General features: G+C 39.1%; 1 protein-coding gene and 1 long non-coding RNA gene across 2 annotated transcripts; both read left to right on the forward strand.

The window, feature by feature from the left end:
* The first annotated feature begins 2,904 nt into the window (after positions 1 to 2,904).
* LOC137024268 (uncharacterized) lies at positions 2,905 to 7,288 on the forward strand. The gene is made up of 3 exons (XR_010895666.1): positions 2,905 to 3,041; positions 3,378 to 3,546; positions 6,968 to 7,288. It is a non-coding gene; the product is annotated as an uncharacterized lncRNA (long non-coding RNA).
* A 200-nt stretch (positions 7,289 to 7,488) lies between these two features.
* si:ch73-341k19.1 (protein piccolo) lies at positions 7,489 to 19,183 on the forward strand (the record flags this gene model as incomplete). Its single annotated transcript, XM_067392856.1, has 7 exons — positions 7,489 to 8,757; positions 9,838 to 10,006; positions 12,939 to 13,258; positions 13,692 to 13,860; positions 14,001 to 14,308; positions 17,253 to 17,421; positions 18,108 to 19,183. Coding segments are annotated over 7 exons (2,931 nt in total), but the record flags the coding sequence as incomplete, so codon positions are not given.
* Positions 19,184 to 20,312: the final 1,129 nt, after the last annotated feature.

The raw sequence follows: 20,312 nt of genomic DNA on the forward strand, positions 1-20,312 counted from the left end.
CTAGTGACACCTAGCTACTGTGCAAAGAAATGGCAGACAAAATTAACCCTGAGTCTATGACCTGAACAGACATTTGTGCATTGCCTGGGTATAAAATAAAATTTGATCTTTCTCTGTCTGACTTTACTTGTGCAAAGACAACTGTCACACACACACACACACACACGTTTCTGCATGTTCATGCAGTGCTCGATAATGCCTGAGCATGGAGGAGGTGTTTTGCTGTATGTCAGCTCATTCAGGCACAGCAAGCATTTCACCTTAAACATGAAATAATAGACATGAAAGATTATACAGCCATATAGTGAGGATTATAATTATATTAAGACAGTAAAATATAACAATTACACATATCTTATTGTGAGCAACCATTTCAAAATTCTCCCAGACAGGGTAGGATTTCCTCTTCCTTGTTGGCTCCATTAAGAGGTCACACAAAAAGCAAACAAATCCAAAAGGGCGATCCAAATCAACAAGCAGTCCAGTCCAAGTCCAAAAATCCAAAGCAATCCAACTAATCTTATCTATGTAATATAATAATTATAATAATAATATAATATAACTATAATATAAGTAATAATAACAACAATATACTAACACTAATATAACCCAATATAATAAAATAATATAGCTCTAATAATACAATAACAACAATGACACAACTCTGACTCTCCGACACTCTACTGGTTCAACTACTCCTGAAACGTCCTACAAGGTGGCGCGTGTTTTGAAACCCCTTTATTCGGAAGCGACACTCAAACTGAATCGATGACATATTCCACACAAACCGAGGCCTTGTTTGTCATCGGTCATGTGATTTCTACATTCCCAACACAAGCCTCGAATCGACGCTTCATCTGGTACGCCCATTTATGCTCGACACAAGCTCCGAAGCCTCGGTCAAAATGTCCCATCACTACCCGTGATCTTCGGGCTCTTAGACGGCACTGCATCACATACAGGAATGCTACTGTAATGGAAATCACAACATGGGCTCAGGAATTCTTCCATAAAACATTGTCGGTGAACACAATCCACCGTGCCATTCGCCGTTGCCGGCTAAAACTCTATAGGTCAAACAAGAAGCCATATCTAAACATGATCCAGAAGCGCAGGCGTTTTCTCTGGGCCAAGGCTCATTTAAAATGGACTGTGGCAAAGTGAAAAACTGTTCTGTGGTCAGACGAATCAAAATTTGAAGTTCTTTTTGGAAAACTGGCACGCCATGTCATCCGGACTAAAGAAGACAAGGACAACCCAAGTTGTTATCAGCGCTCAGTTCAGAAGCCTGCATCTCTGATGGTATGGGGTTGAATGAGTGCGTGTGGCATGGGCAGCTTACACATCTGGAAAGGCACTATCAATGCTGAAAGGTATATCCAAGTTCTAGAACAACATATGCTCCCATCCAGACGTCGTCACTTTCAGGGAAGACCTTGCATTTTCCAACATGACAATTAGGAAACATGACATAGGAGGAGGATCCGGGTACTGAAACGGCCAGCCTGCAGTCCAGATCTTTCACTCATAGAAAACATTTGGCGCATCATAAAGAGGAAGATGCGACAAAGAAGACCTAAGACAGTTGAGCAACTAGAAGCCTGTATTAGACAAGAATGGGACAACATTCCTATTCCTAAACTTGAGCAACTTGTCTCCTCAGTCCCCAGACGTTTGCAGACTGTTATAAAAAGAAGAGGGGATGCCACACAGTGGTAAACATGGCCTTGTCACAACTTTTTTGAGATGTGTTGATGCCATGAAATTTAAAATCAACTTTTTCAAATTTTTCCCTTCAAATTATACATTTTCTCAGTTTAAACATTTGATATGTCATCTATGTTGTATTCTGAATAAAATATTGAAATTTGAAACTTCCACATCATTGCATTCTGTTTTTATTCACAATTTGTGTCCCAACTTTTTTGGAATCGGGTTTGTAATATGATGATTTATTATCAATGTTGGAAACAGTTGTGCTGCTTAATATTATTTTATAACCTGTGATACTTTTTAAGGATTCTTTGATTAATAAAAGGTTTAAAAAATATCAGCATTTATTTAAATTAGAAATCTTTTATAACAATACATTTATACATTTACTTATATATATATAACAATATACACTACCATTCAAATGTTTGGGGTCAATAATTTTTTTAAAGAAATTAATACTTTTTAACCCTTTATTCATCAATGAATCCTGAAAACAAAGTATCACAGTTTCCAAAAAATATTAAGCAGCACAACTGTTTTCAACATTGATAATAACTAAGTATTAATATTATTATATTATTGCATATCATAATGATTTCTGAAGGACCATGTGACACTGAAGACTGGAGTAATGATGCTGAAAATTCAGCTTTGATCACAGGAATAAATGATATTTTAAAGTATATTAAAATAGAAAACCCCAATTTTAAATTGTAGCTAATAATATTTCACAATATTATTGTTTTTTTTTCTGTATTTATTATGAAATAAATGCAACCTTAATGAGCATAAGAGACTTCAAAAACATTAAAAATAGTAATGTTTCCAAACTTTTGACTGGTAGTGTATGTAGTACAGTTCTTTATAGTCAGTATAGTGTCTGGTGAGGAGCATCAGAATAAAGTGTCAGCAGATATTAAGCTACTAATACTCTAATGGCTGCTGATGTGTCTAAATTGCATTTACATTAAATTTAAACTGACTTTTACACAAGTTACTAAAGTTTAACCAAGACATGAATAAATAATGGCTAAATATTAAGTAGCTACAGTACGTACGACATTAACACTAATATAACTCTCAGTGTATGTTCTCATAATATTTGTAGCTACTTTAAGCCAATTGCAGTAAAGTAATTTAAACTCATTTCCAGGGTTCTGCCAGTAGTGGGCACTCGTGCTCCGGTAACAGTCGGGAAGAGTGAGCATAGAGGAAGTGGAACACAGCCGCGAGTGAACAGGCGATTCGTTCACTTAAATGATTCATTATAAAACACGATTCGTTCATCTAACATCAGAAAGTGGAGTGAAATCATGTCGATAAGTGTGAGGAGAATAGGTTCATGTTTTCACGCTACATGGTGTTGCTTTGTTTGCTAGCTGCCTGTATAGTTATCAAAAATAAGTTCAGGTGCACGACTGGCTCGTGTTTAGTAGTATTATTAGTTAGCTAGCTGTTTAGTGCACCTTGCTTGCTTGTTTAACCCTTTCCAGACGCTGACATTCACATTGTAAATGCCTTTAAAACTAACTAACTATAGTTTATCGAGTCTAATGACCTATAAGAAGGCTGGATAAGATCTATGCACAACATAACGCTGTCATGTCGTTAATGGTATTATACAGTGAGGAAAACGCTTTGAATTGTTCTTGTCTTTTCAGCACATTACAATTAAGCAAAGAGGACAAGAGCCTCGGCCTCATCGCTGCCATGCAGATGCTACTTTATTCACTTGTCCCTTCTGCTCAACTGACGTCTGTAAGCCAAGACAGTACCATCAAATAATGACCCATATAGCTGGACATAAACTGAGGGCGGTTGAATATGGAGGTGAGTCTCTTTGGGAATACTTTATAATAATTCTGTAATAATAAAGTAGTTAACATGCATAATATACTAAAAACACTTTTACAGCATCCATAAATGTTGGTTAACCTTTATGGGGATGTTTTCATCCACTGTGGGGTGTTTTTGTGTCTAAATTTGGCCACAGCTTTCTCTGTGTGCAAATGGAATGATTTTTGGTTACAAATCTTATTTTGATACATATTTTGGAAAAATTTTCAAAACCTCAAAAATACACTGTGGGCAAATTCACTACCCTTTAGTTATGTTCGGAATGAAAATATCCACTAAATTAAACTGCTGTAAAAATGTTTCAGATGATTAATTAATTAATTTTTTTTTTTTTTTTTTTGCATAAATCTGTTAATCAACCTCAGTACTGATCAAAACTACTAAATGTTTTTTAAAAAATCCAGGATTTTTACTCTTTAATTGCCAAGTTTATAAATGATATCACTGGTCATTTACACAAACACACAAAATTACTTATTTTCAATATAAAAAGTGATTGTGGATTGGATTTTTTTTTTTTTTTTTTTACCTTTTATCACAGTCTTGGGCATGTCAAAGATTAGTAACAACATTGGTTGTGATGCATTGTTAGTTTTTGTGCAGTATCAGATTTTAATTTTTTCTCCCTCATTTACTGTTTGTGGCTGTTTTTGCCCCATTGACTTCCATTATAACAAAATTTTTTTGATTGCAAAGCCATGACACCATATAATCATGCATTCTTGATTGTTGGTGGTTTTCCCTGTTGGGAAGAGGTACAATTTGTAATTTTTTCAGTTGATCACCAGGTGGCACCATTAACCCTTTAGATAGGCCTGTGCAAAAAAAAAAAAAAAAAAAGCTTAGTTACTGGCTTTTATATGGAGTTAGACATGTGACCGTATAAAATTTTCATGTTGCGATAATTGCTTAAGCTTTTATCACGGTATACAGCATTATCATGGTATTGAAATAACTAAAAAAAAAGTGTTGTCATACTATAACAGGTTTAAGAACTTTTCTTATAACAAAAAGAACTCTGAACATTTAAATACAATAACGCAGCACAAAAATTATAAAGTAAAATGTATCAAACAGATTAAGTGCAAAAGAATTATAAAGAACAACAGGTAACACTATATAAGGTCTCATTGTTTAATGTTTGTTAATGCATTAACTAAGATTGAGAATGAGCAATAGCTACATTTGTTACAGAAGGTATTATTTTTTTGTTAATATTAGTTAAAGCATACAATTGATCATTGTTAGTTTTAGGTCCATTAAATAATAATTACAACTTTTGATTTTAGTAACATTAATAAACATTAACTGGAAATTAACATGAACTAAGATTAATAAATGCTAATGAATGCTATAATAAAAGTATTTTTTTCATTATCAGTTTGGGAATAATGAATTAACATGTTAACTAATGAAGCCTTAGGTCATCAAGTGTTACTAAACAATAACAAATAATCTGAAAAATTTCAGTCAGTATAGAGCATGTTGTAGTCCATATTAAAATATAAAAATGTTTAAGTTTGAAAATAAATAGCCAGTTAAGTGTTTAAGAATTAAGTATTTGATGCTGTGATGAACAACATTGTGTGCTCATTGTGTGCTCTCTGTAGTACCAGCTGCTTTGTTTAGAGGGTTTCCGGGGTAATCGCAACAAAATCAGGATCTGACACTCCTGAGTCTGTGGTGTCAGAGACAATACATCCTGCAGCTCGCTGGAGGGGTCAGCCTGCATAATCATTTCTAAAAGCCCTTTCTCATGTTGCTTGCTGCTCTTCTCACCATCAAATGACCAGCAGGATGGCATGCAAGTGTTTAAATCCACGTACCTAGTTTTTGTTTAGTCTGTACTTCTCACCATCAAAAGGCAGCAGGTGCATAAATACACTTACTTTGTTTTTGTTTACTCCATGTAGTTCTGAAAGCTGAGTTGATTTTCTCAGATACATCACGGTAAGTTGGTGTAAGGTATTTCTCTCTCTCTCTCTCTCTCTCTCTCTCTCTCTGTCACTCACTCACTCACTCACTCACTCACTCACTCACTCACTCACTCACTCACTCACTCACTCACACACACACACACACACACACACACACACACACACACACACACACACACACACACACACAAATATGCTATTATACTCCATATAACTCCATGTAAAAGCCAGAAACTAAGCTTTTTTTTTGCACAGGCCTATCTAAAGGGTTAATGGTGCCACCTGGTGATCAACTGTAAAAATTAAAAATTGTACCTCTTCCCAACAGGGAAAACCACCAACAATCAAGAATGCACGATTATATGGTGTCATGGCTTTGCAATCAAAAAATGTCAATGGGGCAAAAACATTGACTGGCTATCACCAGACCAAGCTCAATTTAAAATTGAATATTCGTCTGGGGAGCCTGTATGTATTTTTTACTGCACAAGAGGCGTGATCAACAAGCATTATTCACGCAATTGGATAGTCCTTCAATAAATCAGATCAACGATCCGGGTAACGTACTTTGCAGAGCGACGCGAAAACTCCAGACAGGTTTAGTTTGTATTGGTTTGTAGCATTGATCAGCGGTTTGCAGAAGCAGCAATGGCATCGAGTGATTTTTGCAGGTTGTGCAAAAAAAAAAAAAAAAACATGAAAGTGAGTGGTATTCACACCCAATCGAGCGATTTGTTTGCTAAACTAAAGAAGTCATTCAGCATTGTCGAGAGGCTAAAAGGAATTGGATTGACGATTGTGCTTGCCGTCGCTTCTCTATCGTCATCGTGTTATACCCGCCAATAGCGAGCAAGGTGGATAAGCCAGTCTGTGATTGGTTCCCGCAAAAGTTTAACAGAAGCAGTAGAAATTAATGTACGGGTTTCCAGACTGAGTTGCCGGGCGAAATCAAAACGGCAGCAGATAAGGCTGGGTTTACCCAGTCTAGCAAAAACAGCCACGAACAGTAAATGAGGGAGAAAAAATTAAAATCTGATGCTGCACAAAAACTAACAATGCATCAAAGCCAGTGTTGTTACTAATCTTTGACATGTCCAAGACTGTTAAATGGTAAAAAAAAAAATTTCCAGGTTTTCTAACCTAACCCTAACCCTAACCCTAACTCCAGTCCACAATCCCTTTTAATATTGAAAATAAGTCATTTTGTGTGTTTGCGTAAATGATCAGTGACATCATTTATAAACTTGGCAATAAAAGTAAAGAGATTTTTTTTTTTTTTTTTTTTTTTAACATTTAGTAGTTTTGAACAAAAATTTAAAAAAATATTTAACTGATACATTTTTACAGCAGTTTAATTTAATGGATGTTTTCATCCCGAACATAACGAAAGGGTAGTTTGAACAATACACAAGGATTAATGTTGTGCTAATACAGATATGCTGAAACCTCTGTTTTAGATCATGTTATATACAGCTGTTACATTGGATGTGGCAAAACGGCCAGACATTTTCACTGCTGCCAGTGTCCCAAGATTTACATCAATAAAGGTGCCCTAAAAAAGCATCTTTCCAGCAGTCATCCCATAAATACTTGCACTTTAAAACCACAACCAGTAAGTGACCCACAAGAAGAACCTCCTTCCCAAAAAACAGCATCTCATCCACAAAAAGAATCTCCTTCACAACAACCAGCATCACAACCACAAGAACCTTCTTCCCAAAAACCAGCATCAGAACCACAAGAACCTTCTTCCCAAAAACCACAAGAACCTTCTTCCCAAAAACCACAAGAACCTTCTTCCCAAAAACCACAAGAACCTTCTTCCCAAAAACCACAAGAACCTTCTTCCCAAAAACCACAAGAACCTTCTTCCCAAAAACCACAAGAACCTTCTTCCCAAAAACCACAAGAACCTTCTTCCCAAAAACCACAAGAACCTTCTTCCCAAAAACCACAAGAACCTTCTTCCCAAAAACCACAAGAACCTTCTTCCCAAAAACCAGCCTCACAACCACAAGAACCTTCTTCCCAAAAACCACAAGAACCTTCTTCCCAAAAACCAGCCTCACAACCACAAGAACCTTCTTCCCAAATAACATCACAACCACAAGAAACTTCTTCCCAAATAACATCACAACCACAAGAACCTTCTTCCCAAAAACCAGAATCACAACCACAAGAACCTTCTTCCCAAAAACCAGCATCTCAGCCACAACAAGAACCTTCTTCACAACAACCACAAGAACCTTCTTCCCAAAAACCAGCATCTCAGCCACAACAAGAACCTTCTTCACAACAACCACAAGAACCTTCTTCCCAAAAACCAGCATCAAAACCACAAGGACCTTCTTCCCAAAAAACAGCATCACAACCACAAGAACCTTCTTCCCAAAAACCACAAGAAACTTCTTCCCAAAAAACATCACAACCACAAGAACCTTCTTCCCAAAAACCACAACCAGGAACTTCTTCCCAAAAAACATCACAACCACAAGAACCTTCTTCCCAAAAAACATCACAACCACAAGAACCTTCTTCCCAAAAACCACAACCAGGACCTTCTTCCCAAAAAACATCACAACCACAAGAAACTTCTTCCCAAAAAACATCACAACCACAAGAACCTTCTTCTCAAAAAACATCACAACCACAAGAACCTTCTTCTCAAAAAACATCACAACCACAAGAACCTTCTTCTCAAAAAACATCACAACCACAAGAACCTTCTTCTCAAAAAACATCACAACCACAAGAACCTTCTTCCCAAAAACCACAACAAGAAACTTCTTCCCAAAAAACATCACAACCACAAGAACCTTCTTCCCAAAAACCACAAGAAACTTCTTCCCAAAAAACATCACAACCACAAGAACCTTCTTCTCAAAAAACATCACAACCACAAGAACCTTCTTCCCAAAAACCACAAGAAACTTCTTCCCAAAAAACATCACAACCACAAGAACCTTCTTCTCAAAAACCACAAGAAACTTCTTCCCAAAAACCACAAGAAACTTCTTCCCAAAAAACATCACAACCACAAGAACCTTCTTGCCAAAAACCAGCATCTCATCCACAACAAGAACCTCCTTCCCAACAACCAGCATCACATCCACAACAAGAACCTTCTTCCCAAAAACCAGCATCTCATCTACAACAAGAACATCCTTCTCAACAACCAGCATCTCATCCTCTTCAATTAGCTGCTCCTCCAGTGATTAAGAGAATTTCTCTGCAGTGCCGTCGTAGGGTGAGTCTGAATAATTAGCTTCATGATGTATCTGCTCAATGTGTTTCTATGTAACATGTTCAAGCACAGTGCGTTGTAAAAGAATAGGACTTGAAGTGATGTGCAGAAGTTGGTTAGATTTTTCACCAAAAAGTTTGCCAATAGGAAATATCAGTTATCAATTATCAAATATCAAACTTTCCTTTTGCCATTAATTGTAATAATCCAGTGAGATTTTTGTATGCAAAAGGAGTCTGACAACATATTCACTGGTCCACAAAGAGATCTGATCTCACCATCATTGAGTCTGTCAGGGATTGCATGAAAAGGCAGAACTGACAGAGACAGCCTAAATCCATGAGATCCACCAATAGCAAACAACAAAAATCCAATCAATTCACCACTGACAAAATCAAGCCCCGCCCTGCATTTGTTCTTGTTTTAGAAGCCGTTTCACTCAGATATTCATCACAATAGGGAAGACCAGCACAACGTCACTTTCATGCTGACTTTAAAGGGGACCTATAATGCCCCTTTAACAAGATGTAATATAAGTCTCTGGTGTCTCCAGAATGTGTCTGAAGTTTCAGCTCAAAATACCCCACAGATAATTTATTATAGTTGTTAAATTTGCCCCTATTTGGGTGTGAGCAAAAACACGCCGTTTTTGTGTGTCCCTTTAAATGCAAATGAGCTGCTGCTCCCGCCCCCTTTCCAGAAGAGGGTGGAGCTTTAACAGCTCAACAACAACAAAGCTGGAGAATCTCACGCAGCCAAAATGAGGATTGTCAGTAACGGTGTTCAGCCTTACATTGTTCAAACCGGAGTCGACACTGATGGAGAGACTCAGGAAGAAGTTACAACTTTTAGAATGAAACTGGACGTTTCTGAATGGTTAGTGGATAAATTGATGTAGTTGCTGTGGAGTTGATTCAACTCATCCACTAGCACTTAATGTAGTTTGTCAATTAGTTAATGTTTTTTAATGTTTGTTCATTTTTTAATGTATCAGTGGTGTTACACAGTGGGGAAAACACATTTTAGGTTAAAGTTTATAGTTATTTCCTGTAACTGACACTTTGAATGTTCTTGTCTTTTCAGCACATTACAATTAAGCAGAGAGGACAAGAGCCTCGGCCTCATCGCTGCCATGCAGATGCTACTTTATTCACTTGCCCCTTCTGCTCAACTGATGTCTGTAAGCCAAGACAGTACCATCAAATAATGACCCACATAGCTGGACATAAACTGAGGGCGGTTGAATATGGAGGTGAGTCTCTTTGGGAATACTTTATAATAATGCTGTAATAGTTAACATATACTATCTGGACAAAAGTATTGGGACACTCCTCTTAGTTATTGAATACAGGTGTTTCAATCAGACCCATTGCCACAGTGTATAAAATAAAGCAACCCATGCAGTCTGGATTTACAAACATTTGTGGAAAAAAATGGATCATTCTTCTGAAGAGCACAGTGAATTTAAGCGTGATACTATGAGAAGATGGCACCTATGCAATATGTCAGTTTTTGAAATTGTATCCCTGCTAGATGATCCATAGTCGACTGTGAGTGGTATTATTGGAAAGTGGAAGGGTTTAGGAACAGCAGCAACTCAGCCATGAAGTATAAGATCATGTAAAGACACAGAGCGAACCGGTCACAAGTCCTGAGGAACGTGGTGTATTAAAGTCGCCAACGCTCTGCTGATTCAACAGTTGAAGAGATCCAAACTTCCACCGGCATTAATATCAGCACAGAAACTGTGTGTTGGGAGCTTCATGGAGTGGGTTTCAATGGCCGAGCAGCTGCATGCGAGCCTTACATCACCAAGTACAATGCCAAGCGTCAGATGGACTGGTGTAAAGCACACGCCACTGGACTCTGGAGCTGTGGAAACCTGTTCTGTGGAGTGACAGATCACTCTTCCCTGTTTGTCAGTCTGATGGGTGAGTCTGGGTTTGGCAGAGGCCAGGAGAAGGTTACCTGCCTGACTGTAAAGTTTGCGGGGCTTATGGGGCTGTTTTTCAGAGGTTGGGCATCTTCCAGTGAAGGGAAATCTTAATGCTTGAGCCTATCAAGACATTTTGGACAATGCTTTGCTTCCAACTTCTAGCATGACTATGCCCCAATTTAATTCACATTAATTTGTAGAGCGCTTTTCACAATACATATTTCCTCAAGCTCAATTGTGTGTTTGGGTACGATGAGCAGCTGAGACAGATCAGGAAGGTTATTTGTGAATCGCTCTATAGTGGTTGGGAGAATTGTTCTACCTGGTCAATAACGCGTCGCAATATGGCAAATATCAGCGGTACGCAGTATTCACGTTACAAGTTAGCGATCAGTGACATCACTTTGAGGTAGAATTTCTATATCGGTAGGATTGATTCCATGTGATAAAATTAAATATAGTGTATGATTAAAATGGTGAGTGGGTCTACTGACATTTTGGTTGACCCCAAAGGAGTTAAATCTGTAAACGTAGACCCTCTCGATCAGGTTTGTAAAAATCCTGCTTCAGAACCTCCGTCTGCCGCAGCCTGATTTCGTTCTCCCCTGCATGCAGCAATACAGCTCCGATGCTCTCGTCAACATTTAAGATTGCGGGTACCTGCGCAGTGACATAGAGAACACAAGCACCAGGAAAGCAGTGAATGTGCACCTTACCTTTAGGTGAGGTAGCGCGGACGTGAAAGACGATAGTCTCCAATGTTCACAGCATCGTGTTCCGCCTCAGGAAGAGGGGAGAAGCAGAAGCAGTTCAGATCTCGAAGACTGGGGGCAGCAAAGAGGTCCTCAGCCTTGCTCACGCCTTACGCTGCTTAAGCACCCATGCCCCAGTGCACAAAAAAGGTCCATAAAGACATGGTTACATGAGTTTGGTGTGGAAGAGCTTGACTGGCCCGGACCTCAACCCCATCCAACAGTGAGTGGAGCGGAGATCCAGTGCCTGACCTCACAAATGCTTGACTGGACTGCAAATATTCCCACAGAAACACTTAACAATCTTGAGGAAAGCTTTCCTTGAAGAGTGGAAACTGTTATAGCTGCAAAGAGGGACCAGCTCCATATTAAAGGTGCCCTAGAATCAGAATTTGAATTTATCGCTGCATAGTTGAATAACAAGAGTTCAGTACATAGAAAAGACATACAGTGAGTTTCAAACTCCATTGTTTCCTTCTTATGTAAATCTCATTTGTTTAAAAGACTTCCGGAAAACAGTCGGATCTCAACATAACACCGACTGTTACGTAACAGTCGGGATCATTAATATGTATGACCCCAATATTTGCATATTGCCACCCCATTCAACGCATTAGACAAGGAAAGGCAGTATTAACGTCTGGATCTGTGCACGGACAAGGTAAGCAAGCAAGAACAACAACAGCAAAAAATGGCAGATGGAGCAATAATAACTGACATGATCCATGATAGCATGATATTTTTAGTGATATTTGTAAATTGTCTTTCTAAATGTTTCGTTAGCATGTTGCTAATGTACTGTTAATCGATGGTAACTTTAACCACATTTCTTACTGTATTCACGGAGACAAGAGCCGTCGCTATTTTCATTTTTAAACACTTGCAGTCTGTATAATTCATAAACACAACTTCATTCTTTATAAATCTCTCCAACAGTGTAGAATTAGCCGTTAGCCACGGAGCATAGCCTCAAACTGACACAGAATCAAATGTAAACATCTAAATAAATACTTTACTCACATAATTCGAAGCATGCATACAGCATGCATGACGATCATCTTGTAAAGATCCATTTGAGGGTTATATTAGCTGTGTGAACTTTGTAAATGCAATGTATAGTCGATAGCTCGTGGGGCAGAGGAAACGCATCTCTTAAAGGGGCCATGCTGAAAAAATCAGTGCGTAGTTAATGATGCCCCAAAATAGGCAGTTAAAAAAATTAATTAAAAAAAATCTATGGGGTATTTTGAGCTGAAACTTCACAGACACATTCAGGGGACACCTAGGACTTTTATTACATCTTGTAAAAAAACAATCTAGGGCACCTTTAATGTCTATGTATTTAGAATGTGATGTCATTGCAGTCCCTTTAGGTGTAATGGTCAGGTGTCCCAACACTTTTGTCCATATATGAACTAACAGTGAACACTTTTACTGCATCCCTAAATGTTGGTTAATGTTGTGCTAATATAAATGTGCTTAAACCTCTGTTTTAGATCATGTTATATACAGCTGTAACATTGGCTGTGGCAAAATGGCCAGACATTTTCACTGCTTCCAGTGTCCCAAGACTTACATAAATAAAAGTGCCCTAAAAAAGCATCTTTGCAGCAGTCATCCCATAGCTACTTGCACTTTAAAACCTCAACCAGCAAGGGACCCACAAGAAGAACCGCCTTCCCAAAAACCAGCATCTCCTCCACAAAAAGAATCTCCTTCCCAACAACCAGCATCTCAACCACAAGATCCTCCTTCCCAACAACCATCTGATCCACTTCAATTAGCAGCTCCCCCAGTGATTAAGAGTCATCATAGGGTGAGTCTGAATTCTATCAGGTATTTCTGTGCGCAAATGTACCTAAAACAAAAGCTGTTTTAAAGGCAGCTTTGCAGGTAGAATTCTCAGTGTCTTGGAGATCCTTGTTATGGATTTAGTCGTCTCTGGGTTTTTCTGGCTCGTCATGTAGTCGCAGACTGACTCGATGATTGTGAGATCAGAAGGTCTATGAGACAGTCAAGCATTTCTAATCAATGGCACTTAAGAATTAGAACTAAAATGTTGTTGAAAACATTTATGAAAGACAAAGCATATTGTTCATATTAAAGAGAATTTAGAGAATTAGAATGGACTGCTGGTGGAGCTTGAGAGTTTGTTTGTTTTAATTGGTTTACTGGTTTCATTTTGTGTTAGTTATTTCCAGTAAATTACACTTTTTTTTTTTTTTTTTTTTTTTTTATTTTATTTTAAGCACATCACAATTAAGCAGAGAGGACAAGAGCCTCGGCCTCATCGCTGCCATGCAGATGCTACTTTATTCACTTGCCCCTTCTGCTCAACTGACGTCTGTAAGCCAAGACAGTACCATCAAATAATGACCCATATAGCTGGACATAAACTGAGGGCGGTTGAATATGGAGGTGAGTCTCTTTGGGAATACTTTATAATAATGCTGTAATCATAGCTAATGTAGTTAACATGCATTATGAACTAAAATAAATACTTTCATAGCATCCGTTAATGTTGTGCTAATATAAATGTGCTTAAACCTCTGTTTTAGATCATGTTATATACAGCTGTAACATTGGCTGTGGCAAAATGGCCAGACATTTTCACTGCTTCCAGTGTCCCAAGACTTACATCAATAAAGCTGACCTAAAAAAGCATCTTCGCAGCAGTCATCCCATAGCTACTTGCACTTTAAAACCACAACCAGGAAGTAACCCACAACAAGAACCTCCTTCTGAGCAACAAGCATCACAAACACAACAAGAACCTCCTTTGCAGCAACCAGCATCTCCTCCACTTCAATTAGCAGCTCCTCCAGTGATTAAGAGAAGACAAATTTCTGTGCAGTGCCGTCGTAGGGTGAGTCTCAATTCTAAAAATTGAGCAGATACATCGTGAATCTATGCAACATGTCATTTTCAAGCAGTGTGTTGTAAAAGAATAGGATGTACAGTGATGTGCAGAAGCAGGTTAGATTTTTCACCAAAAAGTGTACCAATAGGAAATATCAGTTAATTCCTCCAAACATTCCTTTTGCCATTAATTGTAATAATCCAGTGAGATTTTTGTATGCACAAGGAGTCTGACAATATATTTTATGGTCCACAAAGAGATCTGATCTCACCATCATTGAGTGAACTGAGATGCACGTCCTGATTTTGCCAAGTTAGACTCGTTCCTGGGTCAACATATTAAACTGATCCTGGAACAACATTCCTGTCTGATAATTCAATCATATCCATATCCCTACCCCTAAACCTAACCCTACCCAGAAATAATCTCTAAAATCAGAGGGAAATGATAGTTGAATAACACAACCAGGGTTAGATGTTTTTACATTAGTAAGTCTAAACTTGACATAAACTGTAAACTTCAAATCTTCAAATCTGATTGGTTGATTGGAATGTTGTTCCAGGGTCAACAAAGATGTTGATCAGGTTCAGCGAACTGAGGGTATGTTTAACTGCTTCAAGCTTGTTTTCCTTTGGAGGCTTGAGGCCCTGCATATATACTACAGCTCCCTAAACAAAATCACAGTTAGATTCCGGTATCCCCTTCCTCTCATCCCAGCCACCCTGGAACTGTTGAGAAGAGCCAACATCTTCACAAAGCTGGAACTTCGCAGCATGTATAACCTCACTCACATATGGATGAATGGAAGACTGCATTTGTTACCCCTAATGGCCAAATGAGTATTGGGTTATACAGTATGGTCTGGTCAATGTCCATTCCATATTCTAAGGATTCATGAATAAAGCATTTCGGGAGTACCTCCATTGATTCATCAGCATCGACATCTTCGTGTACTCCTGGAATAAGACTGACCATTGCCACCATGATGCGTTGAAGTAGACTCTTCCACTAGTTGCATGGGAGCAGTCCTCTATTAGCAGCAGGGGAAACCTCCCAGACTCCATCCATGTGCCTTTTTCTCCAGAAAGCTTTCCCCGGCAGAGCAGAATTACGACATTGGCAACCGAGGACTACTAGCCATCAAGCTCATGTTGGAGGAGCTTTGGCTGGAGGGGGCCCACCACCCTTTCTTGGTTTTCTAAATAATAAACTCCTTCACTAATCTTAGTGAAGCTCATCGACTGAATCAATGGCAAGCTCATTGCTGGGCCCTCTTCTTTACCGGTTTTATTTCACCATCTCGTATCAAAACAAAAAACAAAACCTCAGGAGGAACCAGAGCCTATTCCACCGCCCAACATCATCCTCAGTCTAATTCAATAATCTCTGGATGATCAGATCGTGAAGGCCACCACCACCGAACCTGCTCCACCGGGCTGCCCAGCTGTCAATATCTATTTCCCAACCTTGGAATCCATCCATTCCTCTGGGCACCGGCCACCCAGGGACCAATAGGACCCTCTCGCTTCTGCAGGACTGGTTCCGGTGGCCAAGTATGGATAAAGATGTCAGAAGGTATGTCCAGGGATGTCAAGAATGTGCCATGGCCAGCACTTACCATCCGGGAAGCTTCTTCCTTTGCCCATCCCTCTTCTTCCTTGGTCACGCCTAGTAGTCGACTTTTCACAGATCTTTCACCTAAAGATGGATGCACCTGTGTTCTAGTTACTGTCGATGGGTTTTCCGAGGCCTGCAAATTGGTTCCTCTCTAGGGCTTGCCCACCACTATGAAGATGGCCAAACTTCTGTTTAACCACATATTATATAATTATGGAATCCCTGAGGATATTGTGCCAGAGAGGCCCCCAATTCGTCTATGTTTGGAAGGCCTTCTTCAAACTCCTGGGTGTGATGGTCAGCCTCTTGTCTGGGTGTCATCCACCGAGCAACAGGCAGACAAAACAGAAGATATAGGAGATCTGAACCAATGGAGAACCGATGGACTCAATTCCTGTCCTTGGCCGAGTATACACAGAACTATCTCCGGCAGCCACAAAACTCACTCCCTTCCAGTGTGTACTCTGCTATCAACCAACTCTGTTCCCTTGGTCCGGCGAACTATCGAATGTCCTGTCTGTGGATCATTAGTTCAAAGAGAGTGAGAGGGTCTGCAATGGGCTTTTGCATCGCCAAAAGGATCAAGCTGATGCCTGGAGATCCACTGCTCCCAACTACTAGCGTAGGCAGAATGTGTGGCTCTCCATGAAGGACATCCAGCTACGCCTCCCCTACAAAAAGTAGTCCTCATTACATTGGTCCCTGTTAAAGCCTTACCACCTGCCTGTCTCCTCTCACTCGACAAAGCCTGGTCTGATTAACAAACCCCCTTGTTGCTTGTCACCCCCATGGACCTACCTACAGAGTCAGGGTTTGTCTCAAGTACCTTGCAAATTGGGAAGGATACAACCCCAAAGAAAAATCTTTGGAATACAAAGGAGACCTCCCGAGGTACCAGTCTCCAGCGATCTCCTTCGTCACCTTATAGTCTCTGTTACCCCATCTTCTCACCTGGACACAGATACTCAATGCCACTCCACTTAGTCAAGTGAAAAAGACAGTACACTGTCTTTGAATTCTATGGTTTTATGTATCAGGACATGAAAAAAAAACAAAAAAAAACATCTGGTGCTCAAGTAACTCCCATTCTTTCCAAAAACTGTTTTTTACCTGCCATAATGCACCCGCTTGCCATAACTCTTGAGTTAAGACATATACTTTCCATAACATTTTATGAATACTACATACTTGTTGCCAGTACTCCTCAGTGCTGTGCTGTGCTGTTCATTTCCACATCTTATAAAATAATCTGTTTTGAGTTCTCTAACATCATCCTGTCTGAGTCTCTAACACCTTTTGAAGAGTAACTGTATATTTTTTCTTGTCTTTTCAGCACATCACAATTAAGCAGAGAGGGCAAGATCCTCAGCCTCAACGCTGCCATGAAGATACTACTTTATTCACTTGCCCCTTCTGCTCAACTGATGTCTGTAAGCCAAGAAAATATCAACAAATAATGACCCATATAGCTAGGCATAAAGTGAGTGCAGTTGAATATGGAGGTGAGTGAGCATACATTGTCTTTAAGTGTGTGAATAGCATTTGTCTTTCTTTTTCATAACGACATTAATCAAGATTAAAACATTCTGTAAAAGAAATATTGTTCATTGCAGTGTCATAAATTTTTCCATTTGATAAACTTTTCCATTGATTTCCAAAGGTACTTTTTGTTTTTCTGACATGGCATTTGTGTATTTAATGCTGCTCAAAGGTCACATACATGTTACACAACAACTGCATAATGTAAACAGCCTACATAAAGTATATAAATGATCAAATAAAAAATAAAAAACAGGAATTCATTACAGGGTAAGGCTGCAATGGTTGTGACAAAATCATTTGTGTCGATTATTGCTCTTCATATTTGTAATTATTCATATTTTTAAATAGAATGCATTAAAAAACTTTATGTATGTGGGGAAATGGCACCAGCGTCAATTTGTTCATTTTTACATTTCACTTTAATTGCAACAGCTTGATAGATTTTGCGTAATTGCGCTGGGGCATTTTTTTGCCCCCTTATCTTGAATTTTAATTTTTGCCAAAAGCCACTGTTAATTTCTCACCTTGGTTCATTATTTCTTTACTTTTACTAATGTTAAAAAACATAAGCTCATTCTAAAGTGATACCATTTTCAGTTAAAGTCCTCTTTAATGTCTACTAACATTGTTTTTTACTCTGTTTTAGATGATGTTATATACAGCTGTAACAGCTGTGGTGAAAAGGCCAGACATTTTCACTGCTGCCAGTGTCCACAGACCTACTTCAATCAAGGTGCTCTAAAGAGGCATCTTTGCAACACTCATCCTATAGCTACTTGCACTCCAGAACCACATCCTGTAGGTTGTGCACTACAGGAACCTCCTTTGCAGCAACCAGCACCTCGTCCACTGGAATTAGCAGCCCAGCGAGTGATTGTTAAAAGAAAGCAAATCTCTGTGCAGTGTCCTCACTGCAGGGTCAGTCTGAATTCCAAAAATTTAAAGATGCATATTAAGCGGAAACATCATGAAGCCATGGATCCCATAACTTCAACTTGGGATTCATCCCACAAGGTTATCTGTGACATTGATATTTGCAAAAGCTGTGTTGAAACGGTACCAAGGAGTGAACTTTTGGTTACACAAAGTGTGTCTCTGAGCTCAGTGGACTTCTCCTGTGCTGCTGAAACTAGTGAAGATTTATCAGAGGACATGTTGACTGAGATTGAGTAAAAATCATTTGGGGGAAAGAAAAACAATGTTTTAAGTAGCAATATTAGGATAACTGTAATGGTGCCACATTTACTAGCCATTGAAGGCCCCAACTTCATGTGTTATATAAAGGTGGCACATTACTATCTTGGTGAATTACAACGTCACTATAAACAGTTGGTACTGCCCTTGTAGCAAAGGTAGAATATGTCTGTACAAGAGTATTGAAAAGTGGAGTCTCTTTCAGATGAAGCAGTAGCTCTTAAAAACCTGCCGGAAGCAGAGGAAGGGATTGAACCAGCGCAACACGAGGGCCGGTCTAGCCAATGTGGTAATATCCTCCACAGCACTCGTTCCAAACATGGTTGCTCACAACTGGCTGGGATAAGAAAAACTGAGACATATCAGCCCAAAAGAAAAAACGATTGACTCGCAATGAACTGGCACTACAAATAGATGATTCTGCAGATATCAGTGGACACTGCTACCTCCTTGCTAGTGTGCAGTATATTAATGAAGAGTTTATAACTGTTACAAGGGGTGTTATAAATGAAAAAGATAATAAATAAATCCAGAATGTTCAACTGGAATGTTGATTAATCAATGAATGATTATTTGCCATAAATGATTTAATCAGTTCCTCTTCCAGGTCATTCGCTACCATTGCTCAGATAGTGGCAATGAGCATTTCAAACAATGAAATATTTTCTAATGGCCATTTCCTGATTTGTGTGGCTCAACAACCTCACCTCATATACAGGTACTGGCCATATAATTTAGAATATCATCAAAAAGTTGATTTATTTCACTAATTCCATTCAAAAAGTGAAACTTGTATATTATATTCATTCATTACACACAGACTGATATATTCCAAATGTTTATTTCTTTTAATTTTGATGATTATCACTGACAACTAAGGAAAATCACAAATTCAGTATCTCAGAAAATTAGAATATTGTGAAAAGGTTCAATATTGAAGACACCTGGTGCCACACTCTAATCAGCTAATTATCTCAAAACACCTGCAAAGGCCTTTAAATGGTCTCTCAGTCTAGTTCTGTAGGCTACACAATCATGGGGAAGACCTCTGACTTGACAGTTGTCCAAAAGACGACCATTGACACCCTGCTCAAGGAGGGCAAGACACAAAAGGTCATTGCAAAAGAGGCTGGCTGTTCACAGAGCTCGGTGTCCAAGCACATTAATAGAAAGGCGAAGGGAAGGAAAAGATGTGGTAGAAAAAAAGTGTACAAGCAATAGAGATAACCACACCCTGGAGAGGATTGTGAAACAAAACCCATTCAAAAATGTGGGGGAGATACACAAAGAGTGGACTGCAGCTGGAGTCAGTGCTTCAAGAACCACCACGCACCGACGTATGCAAGACATGGGTTTCAGCTGTCGCATTCCTTGTGTCAAGCCACTCTTGAACAACAGACAGCTTTAGCCTGGGCTAAAGACAAAAAGGACTGGACTGCTGCTGAGTGGCTCAAAGTTATGTTCTCTGATGAAAGTAAATTTTGCATTTCCTTTGAAAATCAGGGTCCCAGAGTCTGGAGGAAGAGAGGAGAGGCACACAATCCACGCTTGAGGTCCAGTGTAAAGTTTCCACAGTCAGTGATGGTTTGGGGTGCCATGTCATCTGCTGGTGTTGGTCCACTGTGTTTTCTGAGGTCCAAGGTCAACACAGCCGTAT

Source organism: Chanodichthys erythropterus, chromosome 2 (genome assembly GCF_024489055.1).
Source record: "Chanodichthys erythropterus isolate Z2021 chromosome 2, ASM2448905v1, whole genome shotgun sequence".
NCBI lineage: Eukaryota > Metazoa > Chordata > Actinopteri > Cypriniformes > Xenocyprididae > Chanodichthys > Chanodichthys erythropterus.